This window comes from Sus scrofa, chromosome 1 (genome assembly GCF_000003025.6).
Source record: "Sus scrofa isolate TJ Tabasco breed Duroc chromosome 1, Sscrofa11.1, whole genome shotgun sequence".
Classification (NCBI taxonomy): Eukaryota; Metazoa; Chordata; class Mammalia; order Artiodactyla; family Suidae; genus Sus; species Sus scrofa.
In genome coordinates, this window is record NC_010443.5 from 120,031,962 (window position 1) to 120,044,823 (window position 12,862).

General features: G+C 40.6%; 1 protein-coding gene across 3 annotated transcripts in view; it reads left to right on the forward strand.

Annotated features, from left to right (window-relative positions):
- The window catches only part of LYSMD2 (LysM domain containing 2), a 33,730-nt gene extending 22,545 nt beyond the window's left edge, over positions 1–11,185 (forward strand). For all 3 annotated transcript variants that reach the window (XM_003353358.4, XM_005659606.3, XM_005659605.3), the window contains 2 exons: positions 8,431–8,762; positions 10,608–11,185. In XM_003353358.4, coding sequence (XP_003353406.1) covers positions 8,431–8,762; positions 10,608–10,650 — 375 coding nt within the window. In that variant the 3' untranslated portion in view covers positions 10,651–11,185. The remainder of the gene's footprint in view (positions 1–8,430; positions 8,763–10,607) is intronic.

Sequence of the window (12,862 nt, forward strand, 5' to 3'; positions counted from 1 at the left end):
TGGCAAGTTAGAAATATAAGTATATGGAAATATTTTGTGTTTATCACTTTAGCCCCTGCTGCTGGTAGAAATTGTTGACCTTTCTGGTCAAAGGGCAGAGAACCATAAATAAATAGTGCCAGCTGTCATGAGAGCTGATCAAGTAGGCCTGAGTAGTTTGGGGGTTTTCATAGATTCTCAGGCATTCTTTATTTAAACACAGTTTTCTTGAGTCACAATTTACATGTCATGAAATTCACCCATCAGAAGTATATGATTCAAGAACTTTTAGTAAATTTACAGGGTTGTGCAACCATCACCACAGTCCAATTTTAGAATAATTCCATCATCCTAAAACAGTCCCTGTTCCCATTGGCCTTACTCCCTGTCCTTTCTATAGTCTCAGATAACGATGAATCTGCTTTATAATCTATACATTTGCATTTTCTGGACATTTCATAAGTGGAATCTCATATATTCTTCTGAGATAGCATGAAGAAGAAATAAATCCTTTTTCTCATTAGCACATGGCAGTGGAAGAGTCTGATCACCACCAACACCTAAAACTTAATAGGAGGAGTTCCTGTTGAGGCTCAGCAGGTTAAGAATCTTACTAGTGGGAGTTCCCGTCATGGCGCAGTGGTTAACGAATCCGACTAGGAACCATGAGGTTGCGGGTTCGGTCCCTGCCCTTGCTCAGTGGGTTAACGATCTGGCATTGCCGTGAGCTGCGGTGTAGGTTGCAGATGTGGCTCAGATCCCGCGTTGCTGTGGCTCTGGTGTAGGCCGGTGGCTACAGCTCTGATTCGACCCCTAGCCTGGGAACCTCCATAGCAAAAAGACAAAAAAAAAAAAAAAAAAAAAAAAAAGAATCTGACTAGTATCCATGAGGATTTGGGTTCAATCCCTGGCCTCACTCAGTGGGTTAAGGATCCAATGTTGCTGCAAAGTACCAAGGTACAGTGTAGGTCGCAGACACGGCTCAGATCTGGTGTTGCCAGGGCTGTGGCATAGGCCAGCAGCTAAAGCTCTGATTCGACTTCTAGCCAGGTAACTCTCATATGCCACAGGTACGGCCCTAAAAAGAAAAAAATAAATAAATAAAATTTAATAGGAGACAGCAGGGTGAGGAGGCTGAATGCAGCATTTACTAGAAAATGATCTTGAGAGAATCATTTAATATTTAAGTCTTTTTTTCCCTATAAAATGATGATAATTAAATAAACAATCAAATGAGAGTTATTTATATATGGAAATATTCTGTAAGGGATGTAATAGGGTGGTGTAAATGTTAGTTATTATGTGTCCTGAAATATTTTTGGAAGGCTTTGTCTTTTTTTAAGTAATGAGAGGAAGAAAAAGAAGCATTGAGTATTGCATTCCAAGGTAGGCAGGTGACTAATGAAGCTATAACCCACGTAGCCTTTGGGGAGAGTTCTTGGTCATGCCCAGCAACAGCTACTGAGATAACTTTTCCTGGGAAGTTTTGTGAGTTTCTTTGGAGTGAATTCACCTTTACAAAACGTATTTACAGGGGAGTCATTTAAAATTAAGTTGTTGATGACATTTGTTCTTCCTAATTTCACCATGGTCAACTTTGTGGCCATTCTGTCAGCTCTTATTAATTATTCCATAATCTGTTTCTTAGTGAGCAGACAGTACATTTCATTGAGTCATGCTATTTAGTCCTGATTAGGAGAGACTTGTAAAATGAAAGCATTTGGTTGCTACATCTCTTCCCAACCCTGTCATCTGCTCTTAAGAAACAGAGAGTAGTTCTGCATCACTTTGAAGAGGCACGCTTTCTATTCTTAGCATTAACTGGGTAGTATGAAATATTAAACAGAGGGCAGGTGGGAAAGCTGCAGAGTTTCCCAGCTCTTCTTTGGATTGGATCATGACTTTTCTTAGTTTTATGTGAGGTGAAATTCCTATAATATTAGGCCCATCTAAGTTCAGATAAAAGTATAAAACATTCCAAAGCAAATTAAAATATCACTTCACTATTTGGGACTATTTATATCTCTTGTCTGTGCCCTTGCAGTTTCTTCCATAACTGGGCTTCCTGTTTCCACTAATGCCTCTTTCTTACAAATCCATTTTCCACAGGAAATGGAATGATCTTCATCTGTAATCAGATTATGTCACTCCCTTCCTTTACCCTCCAGTGGCTTCCCATCATATTTAAAATAAAATCCAGGAGTTCTCAGCAGTTAAGAACCCATCATAGTGTCCATGAGGATGTCCCAACCTCGCTCAGTGGGTTAAGGCTCTGGCCTTGCTGCAAAGTGTGGTGTAGGTTGAGGATATGGCTTGGAAGTGTTGCTGTGGCTGTGGCTTTGGCTGGCAGCTGCAGCTCTGATTTGCCCCCTAGCCTGGGAACTTCCATATGCCAAGGGTGCAGCCATAAAAAGAAAAAAAATCCAAATTTTATTTATTATATGAGTGGCCTGCAGCTTGCTTGTTACTCCCTATATTTCAGCCATACTATTTTTTCCTACTCTGGGGCATTGCAACTTCTCTTTTTGGCTGGAATCCTTTTTTCCCTGTTTTTTTTTTTTTTTTTGCATGGCTGGTGTCATTCCCTAACTTTTGTGCTTGTAACAAAGTTTGGAGCCTATGCTTGTAAAGGAGAACAAATTAAGATAAAAATAATTACCTTTTGAAAAAAACAACACCCATACCAATGGTAGTGAGAAAATATGTTATTCAACTGGGCTTATTTACATGAAATTTTCTTTATATATTTTTACTTTATGGGAAAAAAAATGTTTTTTGGCTGCCCCTCAGCTTATGGAGTTCCCGGGCCGAGGATGAAATCCAAGCTGCAGTTGTGACCTATGCCACAGCTGCTGCAACACTGGATGCTTAACCCACTGTGCCTGGCCAGGGATCAAACCTGAGTCCTGGCACTCCAGAGACCACTGATCTTGTTACATAACAGAAGGAACTCTGAAATATGTATTTTTAAAATTAATTATTTAATTTTTTTCTTTTTAGGGCTGCACCTGAAGCATATGGAGGCTCCCAGGCTAGGGGTCCAGTCGGAGTTGTAGCTGCCAGCCTACACCACAGCCACAGCAATGTGGGATCCAAGCCGCATCTGTGACCTACACCACAGCTCACGGCAACACCGGATCCTTAACCCACTGAACAAGGCCAGGAATCGAACACGCAACCTCATGGTACCTAATCGGGTTCGTTGACCGCTGAGCCATGATGGGAACTACTGAAATATTTTTTATTGGGAGAAAATTCCTACCTTTTCCCTTCTCATTTGCTGAGTATATGCTAGGATCTGCCCTTACTTGTAACTTTCTCATTTTCACCACATTTAATAATAGTTGCTAGCATTTTTAAGTGCTTCCTGTGTGCCTACATTATTCTAAAGGTTTTACATGAATTAATTCATTTAGTTTTCATAATGGTCATATTTTGTCAAAAGTACTATTATTTTCCTTACTTTATAGGAAAGAAAATGGATATAGGGAATGGTTAGAAAATTGGACAGCCAGGATTTGAATCTAGAAAGTATGGCCCCAGAGCCCTTGTTTGTAATACCTTGTATTAACCTCATTTGCCTGTTTTCACCTTCAGTTTCAAATCTGCCCACATTTTGATTGATTCCTACATTGATGCTAACTATGTCTGGATAACCCTGATGTCCTTGATGCTGGCATCCATGTGTCATCTTAGAGTCTAAACCATAAGGGTCACATACACCTTAAATGCTTTGTGGCAATGCTGAGATAGAGATGAAGCAGTTCCTGACATGGGGAAGCTCACAGGCTTGTTAAAGGAGGCAGTTCTCCACTCTTGGGCATATATCTGGACAAAACTGTATTTAAAAGAGACATATGCACCCGCATGTTCATTGCAGCACTATTCACAATAGCCAGGACATGGAAACAACCCAAATGTCCATCAACAGATGATTGGATTAGGAAGATGTGGTATATATACACAATGGAATACTACTCAGCCATCAAAAAGAATGACATAATGCCATTTGCAGCAACATGGAAATGGAACTAGAGAATCTCATCCTGAGTGAAATGAGCCAGAAAGACAAAGACAAATACCATATGATATTACTTATAACTGGAATCTAATATCCAGCACAAATGAACATCTCCACAGAAAAGAAAATCATGGACTTGGAAAATAGACTTGTGGCTGCCCGATGGGAGAGGGAGGGAGTGGGAGGGATTGGGTGCTTGGGGTTATCAGACACAACTTAGAGTGGATTTACAAGAAGATCCTGCTGAGTAGCATTGAGAACTATGTCTAGATACTCATATTGCAACAGAACGAAAAGTGGGGGAAAAAATGTGTACATGTAAGGATAACTTGATCCCCTTGCTGTACAGTGGGAAAAAATTAATTTAAAAAAATGTATTAAAAAAAAAAGAGGCAGTTCTGCTAGTGAATCAGTGGTACAACAGCATGCACATGAGCTAGGGGAACCCTGCCCATTCCCCTTGCCTGCTGCTCCCTGTCATCAGCTCCTTGCCATCAGCTCCTTGCCTGGCTGTGATGGCCTGTCTTGCTCTGAGTGATGGATATATCAATCAGGGTCCCTGCAGGATACAGATAGTGCACTCAGAGGGTTTGGACAAAGAGGATTTAATGAAGGAACATTTACGGAAGTATGAATAGCATTAAGGGAACCAGGAAGGGGTGGTGGAGCACCCGAGATAGCAACAGCAGGGAAATACTACCCCCAGGCCTGAGGGCCAGGGGCCGGGACATACCCGACACCAACACGGAGGAGAATGGGAGGAGTGGCCAAGGAGCTGCCTGGAAGGAAATCTGCCTTAGAGGGATCAGGCACCAGAGTCATGGTGTGGTCGTTCTACTGGTGCTTTCCTTTGGAACACTAACTGGATTGCCAAAAATAAGGGGGGCTTGGGGAGTGCAGTTCTGAAAAGGCCAGCCTCCTGGGGTCAGAACAAGAAGATTAGGGGATGGATTGGGAGGGGAGGGTGGGTTTTAAGGAAGAATAACCAACACAACAGATAACTTACTACCCTCTTCTGGTTACTTCTCTGGGTTCATCTTTTATGCCTGTTTCTCTGACCTGCATTAATTTATCCATCCCTCTATCCATCCATCCATCCATCCATCCATCCATCCATCCTAAGCACTTCGTGTGTATATGATCTTTGTTTGAACTGGAAAGCTATAGAGTTAACAGCTCTTCCTCTGAAGAAACTTAAGGAGTTTGTGGTTGGTGTTCAAAGCCCAGCCTCAGCAGTCAGATCCTGATGTTCCCGGCTGTTTCTCTCTTCCATCATTATTGGCAGAAAACAGTGACTATTAGCAATTGTAGGCCCCTGCCAACAAGTCTTTCAAAGGGCACTGTATCCGTGTATCAGCGAGGGTTCTTTCATTTACAAGTGATAGAAAACATAAATTGGCCTAAGCAAAAAAAAAAAAAAAAAAAAAAAAAAAGCACTGAGGACAAAAATGAACCAAAAATGGCATTTACTGGCTCATTACTGGAACTGAAGGGTGCTAGGGTATTCTGGCTTCAGAGGTCTGATGGCTCTCTTCCAAGGTGGCCTTGTTGTGAGGTTCCTTGTGGTGGAAGAATGGTGACTAGCAACTCTGGGCTCAAGTCTTTCCAGCTGGAAAAATAGAGGTCTTTCTCCTTGGGTCTCTGAATTGTTCTGAGATGGGACTGTGATCTGTCAGGAAATCCTGGGCACTGTGATGTTCCAAAGGGCATGAATGACTCATGTACTCACCCTGGAGCTAGAGGAGGGCTCAGTGGCCCCAACACCCTTATACTGAGAGAGATGGAGGATGGGGATGCTGGGTGATAAAAACAAGGCAAATTAAACAGAACCTCATATGGATACAGTATTCAAGTTTTTGGCTCCCCCAAATCTAGACCAGAGATACTTAATATTTTTAGATTTTAATTTGTTTTAAAATGTACCTGTCTCAGCGTAATGAACCCGACTAGTATCAATGAGGACAGATTAAATTCCTGGCCTTGCTTAATGGGTTAGGAGCATTGCTGTGAGCTGTGGTATAGATCGAAGACACAACTTGGATCCTGCATTGCTGTGGCTGTGGTATAGGCCAGCAGCTACAGCTCTGATTCAACCCCTAGCCTGGGAACGTCCATATGCCATGGGTGCAGCTCTAAAGAGATGAAAAAGTAAAAAGTACCTGCCTATTCATGTCCTTTCTCACCCTTTCCTTCTCTCCTTTAACTGGAGACTAGAACACAAAAGACCACCCTACACAAAAGATGCGTTAATGTAGTAGCTTTAAAAGGAAAGGGAAAAAAAAGAGAGAGAGAAAGCTTCAAATGTATTGTTTGTGTGGATTCAGGTTATAGTTAGAAAACAGGAGGAACAGGGTCCGTTTTATTTGACTGTTGTTTCTTCAGGCTCTTTGAAGTGGAAATGGATTTTTTTCACTCATCAGTTTGGCATTAAAGGATCCCAGAATTGGGTTCTATTAGTCATGCACTTTAATCCTGTGTGTTCTGTGGATTTTAGAGTCAGGCAGAAATTCTGGTTCATACATCTTAAGAGCTGTGTGCACTTGATCACATCATCATCTCTTGTGTGCCTTAATTTCTTCATGGGAGAAATGGTGGGTAGTAAGTACCATTTACTGCTGAACAGTCTCTGTCCATCTTTCTCTTTCATCTGTATCTGTATATCTGTATCTTCAGCTGTATCTTCTATGCATATATATATACATATATCTCTTACTTAATCCTTCCAGCCCTGTGAAGGGTAGATGATACCTATTTTACACATGAGGAAACAGGCTCAATGAGAGAAGTAACAAGCTCATGTTTAGACAGTTAGTGTTGGTGGCTCTGAGATGTGAAACCAGGTCTGCCATGTTCCTCAGCCTGTAGACTTAGCTGTTGTACCAAACTGTCTTGGTGATGTACCTCACAAGACAGAGCTGTGGTGAAAATCAGAAGGCACAGTGCATGCAAAGGCACAGTGCGAATCCCCAGGCTAGTTAGTGGAGGAGTCTGCAGATGCACAATGGTAGCGTGTGATGAACACAGGAGTAGGTGTTTCTCTGACAGTGCTATACTAGCATCATTTGCATCTTATCTGCACTTCCTGTGTTTGTGTGCTTAGGCATGCCACTTACCTCTCTTGAGTCTCCCTTTCTTCATTTGTAAAAAGGAGATGATAATATCTAGCTCGCAGAACTGTTAGGAAGGTTACAGGAGATAACAATACCTTTTTACCCCTGCCTCTCGCCCCCATGTCTGTGGTTTGAGGAGGTATTCGAGGGCTCTGAGAGTTTGAAGTTATGAAACCTGTGTAAATTCTGACTTTTTAATCTGCCAATTGTGTGATGATTCCATGGTACCTAATCTCCTTGAGTTTTTTTCTTTTATTTGTAAAGTGAATTTTCAGATACCTAATCCATAGAGTAGAAAAAATGAGATAGTCTATGTAAAGTGCTCCCTACCTCCTTTCCTCATCTGTCCCTTTTACCCAGTCTCTAAGGCACATCTAAGGTCCAAAGAATCAAAATCAGAACCCTACCTTCTCCATAAGGCCTTTCTTTTATTTTTTTATTTCACTTTTTTTTTAAATCATTCAATGACTTTTATTACATTTATAGTTATACAACGATCATCAGAACCAAATTTTATATTGTTTCCATCTCAAACCATGAGGCCTTTCTTAATGACTGCTGCTCCAGCCTGCACCATTGTTCCTAATCCTCATTGTACTTATTTCTTTTTTTTTTTTTTTTTTTTTTTTGCTTTTTAGGGCCGTACCTGCGGTATTTGGAGGTTCCCAGGCTAGGGGTCAAATTGGAGCTGCAGCTGACAGCCTGCACCACAGCCACAGCAATGCCAGATCTGAGCTGCATCTGTGACCTAAACCACAGCTCACGGCAACACCAGATCCTTAACCTGTTGAGCAAGGCCAGGGATCAACCCACAACCTCATGGTTCCTAGTCAGATTTGGTTCTGATGCACCAAAATGGGAACTCCCTGTACTTATTTCTTTACCACCTCCTGTGTCTGTTATATTCTAGAGACAGCAGGCACTCCATAGGAAAATCACAGTAAGAGGAAGTTTGGTTTTTTTTTTTTAAATCAGATAATAGAAATGCTAAAATAAGATTGAAACGTATTAAATAAGTGCTAAGTAAATGTTTTAACTTCAGGGATTTAGGGCTGCTTGGCAAAAGCTGCCTTGTAGGGGAAATTATATGGTGGGGGTGAGGAAGAGAGTCCTTCTTTTTATAAAATCACGCAAGAGAATTTCCTGGCACTTCTTGAAATAACTTGGAGGGTATCTGGGGAGGTGACTATTCCCAAATTAAAAATTTCAGACCCAGAGAAAGCATAGCACACATTTTTCTCATGAATATTTTTAGTTTGTGTTGTGTAAAAAGCCCTAATTTGGAATTTATGAATGTTGCTTTTTGTTTTCATATTTTAGATGGAGCAGATTAAAAGGGCAAACAAACTGTTTACCAATGATTGTATATTTCTGAAGAAAACTTTGAACATCCCAGTTATATCAGAGAAGCCTTTGCTATTTAATGGACTTAACTCAATAGATTCTCCAGAAAATGAAACTGTTGATAGCGGTTTTCCTCATGAAGAAGAGCTAGTAGCAACTGGGGAAACCCTCTCTCCTCCCAGTCCTCAAGAATCTGATATTCAGCCCGTGCAGCCTGAGGAAGTGACAGCCAGAGATTTCTTGCAGAGGCTGGACTTGCAGATTAAGTTATCAACACAGGCAGCCAAGAAACTAAAAGAAGAGAGCAGGTAAGAATATGCTGGAAAAAAGTCAGAGGGTGAATAAGTTACTCTTTTTTTTTTTTTTTTGCCTTTTCTAGGGCCACTCCTGCAGCATATGGAGGTTCCCAGGCTAGAGGTCAAATCAGAGCTATAGCTGCCAGCCTATGCCACAGCCACAGCAACTCGGGATCCGAGCCGCGTCTGCAACCTACACCGCAGCTCATGGCAATGCTGGCTGGATCCTTAACCCGCTGAGCAAGGCCAGGGATCAAACCCGCAAACTCATGGTTACTAGTCAGATTCGTTAACTACTGCGCCATGACAGGAACTCCTGAATAAGTTACTCTTAAGATGTCCTTGCACGGTCAATTTTTTTTTTTTTTTTGCTTCAAAAACTATTAATTCCAGTTTAAAATTATATTTTAAGCTATATTTTAATTGTAATGTAAAAGTCTAAATGTTACTGCATTTTGCATTAGGCTTTATCTGTTGCAGTGCTTTTGTTTTTGTTACTTATAAAAAGTTTGCTTCTGGAGTTCCCATTGTGGCTCAGTGGTAATGAACCAGGCTAGTATGCATGAGGAGGCAGGTGATTCCTGCCCTCACTCAGTCAATTAGGGATCTGGTGTTGCCATGAGCTGTGGTGCAGGTCACAGACGTGGCTCGGATCTGGCGTTGCTGTGGCTGTGGTGTAAGCCGGGAGCTGCAGCACTGTTTTGACCCCTAGCTTGGGGAGTCTATATGCCGTGGGCGCGGCCCTAAAAAAAAAAATAAAATAAAAATAAGTTTACTTTTTTGCTTTAATAGCACAACTATCCAGGTAGCAGTTCTGGAGAACATCCAAGTAGACATCTTGTTGACATCATCAGGGGAAGCAGTGCTTTAGAGAATAGCTGTAAAATACTCTTCCTTATAAAACTTGTCAAGGACATTGTCTGTTGTTTCCTACATAAGCGGTCATGTAAGTGTTTTTTTTGGGGGGGATTTTTTGCCTTTTTTTTTTTAGGGCCACACCCACGGCATATGGAGGTTCCCAGGCTAGGGGTCCAACTAGAGCTACAGTTGCCGGCCTACAGCACAGCCACAGCAATGCCAGATCCAAGCCGAGTCTGCGACCTGCACCACAGCTCAGGGCAACACTGGATCCTTAACCCACTGAGCGAGGCCAGGGATCGAACCCGCAATATCATGGGTCCTAGTCGGATTTGTTTCCGATGCACCACAACAGGAACTCCAATGTGAGCGTTTTTGTTTGATCTTTAATTTGGTACTAGGGCAGGTCTTTCTCCCTCCTATAGAACTGGTTTCCTTTTTCCTTTATGATTCCAAGAATGGCAAAACCACTGTGCTTTCTTTTTCGCCCTGACTACGAGGAAGCTTGCAGGCAAAATTGATACTCATTTCAGCTACTGCAATATTGCTAATGGCTAATGTATTCGGATCCTTCTCCTTTTTCTAGTCCTGATTTTAAATTTCTAATTTATTCATCTTATTATATGTATGTCTTTTGTTGTACGTGCCTTAAATCTTTTTGAGAAAGAAGTAGAATGTTAAAGATATAAACAAACAGAAATGTGAATATAATTAATTTATAACTTAATATAAATTTATATAATATAAACAAATACAAAGATATTACAAGTATCATTCTTGATTCCAGTAACTAAGATAGATAGTCATGAAATGGAGACAGGGCGGTATACCTTAACGAGGATTTGCATCTCACACAACTTTCAAGGCACGCATGATGTTATAAGTTGATATACCCCTTTCTTTTATTGGCAAGTGAATATTAAGTTGTACAATGAAGATATGTTAGTTTTCTGAGTACAGTTTTAAAACACTGATTTATGCTGTATTTCTTTTTTTCAGAGATGAAGACAGTCCCTATGCAACTTCCCTCTATCACAGTTAGTGATTGGCAGGGCATAATCTAACCTGGATTAAGAAATGGTTGAATCGTAAAGAAACCAACAACTGACAATTCAAAAGCATCCCTTTTGGAGTCTCATGGCATACATCTTTAAATCACAATTAAGTAGTTCCACCTACAGCAGTTGCACTGAAGTGATTGGTTCCCTCTGGCTTTCTATAATTTTAAATCTTTATTATGGCATGATAGCAAAATTGTGACCTAAAGCTCATCACTTTTGCAGGTGGCTGTAGTTTTTAGACTAGCTTTTGTAAATACTAGTTGACATAAAGCCTCAAACACTATTTACATATTCAGTCTGAAAACAATGTTTATCTCCTTGAGAAATCCTAATTATGTGCAAAACATGGTTGCTGTTTAAGTGATGCTGATTTTGCTATGTGTTTATAACTTAAGTGCTAATATATATATTTCGATATGTATTACTTATTCTGTATCACTATAAAGAAAAAAATTTTGTCTGCTATTTTGTAAAAATAAACTACAAAAGTCTGAGAAAATAAACTATGTTTTCATATTTGAGTCTTCAATTTTTTCAACAAATGGGAATATAAAATTAATGTTTAAATTATAGTTTTGAAATGGTGACAGCTTTTCCTCTAATGGTTTTTATCACTATAATTGCAATTTTGAAAATAGTTTCAAAAATCTAAAAGCAGATAAATAGCAATTACTAGTAACCTTTGCATTTAAATAATATTTGAATTGATGTGTTTCAGATTACTAAAACCATGGAATATATCAAAAGAAGTAGACAATACCATGACTGGACACACTGGTGTCCAGTTTAGATTTCATTGTAAGTCACTTTCTAGAGTGTTGTGTAGTCACTGTGCTTTTGAATTGAGCAGGTAGGGTTTTTTTTTTTTTCCTTTTCTAGGGCAGCATCCGCAGCATGTGGAGGTTCCCAGGCTAGGGATCTAATCAGAACTGTAGCCTCCCTCCTACACCAGAGCCACAGCCATACAGGATCCGAGCTGAATCTGTGACCTACACCACAGCTCATGGCAACACTGGATCCTTAACCCACTGAGCAAGGCCAGGGATCGAACCTGCAACCTCATGGTTCGTTAACCACTGCCCCACGATGGGAACTCCTGAGGGGGTAGGTTTTTAATTCACATAATTCGTCTTACTTTTGTATATGTCCAGATTACAGCAGTAAACTTTAAGCCATATTTTATATTTACAATTAAATGTATTTTATTTCCATTTCTATTCAAGTATCAGGTTAAATAAATATGTAAGCTTGGAGTTCCCATTGTGGTACAGCGGAAATGAATCTGACCAGTAACCATGAGGTTGTAGGTTCAATCCCTGGCCTCCCTCACTGGGTCAGGGATCTGGTGTTGCCATGAGCTATGCTGTAGGTCGCAGATGTGGCTTGGATCTCTTGTTGCTATGGCTGTGGCATAGGCCAGTGGCTACAGCTCCGATTAGACCCCTAGCCTGGGAACCTCCATATGCTGCAGGTGTGGCCCTGAAAAGACACACACACACAAAATTTGTAGGCTTTCACAAAAATTCCCCATATTTATCCCTCCCAAGAGGGGTCTGCTTTCTGTGAGGCAAAAGGGACCTTTTAATTTTCGGCCCTTCCAACTACCGCCCCATCATTCAGATAGTAGTTCTCTTCTCCCTCTTTTCTCATTTTCTTCTCCCTGCCTTGCTCCTCCAAGTGTTCCATTGAGCAAGTGCCCTCAGGTGTTATTGCAGAACTTGCAGAACCAGAACTGCCCATATCCATCCTTTGAGGCTGACCAGCAGAGGCATGACTGAGAAACCATAGCTGTTGGCGCTGATCTTGAATTTCTTGTTTGTTCATAATGTACATAATCCCTTGTGTTTGTGGGTTTTTTCCCATGCTTTTTCCCATGATAACATCTCATAATTTCATTTCTCATTTTTTTTTTCTCACAGTCTTATCATCTCTGATATAGGATGATACCTTGATCTTGCTTTGCTATTTTCTTCGATTCACTACTACCTGAACAATGGGGAGGTAGTTGGAAGAGCAGAAAATTAAAAGAAAAAAAATAAGGAGTGACAATAATGTATGTAAGAAACGGTCAAGGACTCTTAAAAAGGGCCTAGGAACTTTTTTATTTATATTTTTTATTTTTTAATTTAATTTTTTTTTCTTTTTGGGGCCTCACCCACGCCATATGGAGGTTCCCAGGCTAGGGGTCCAATC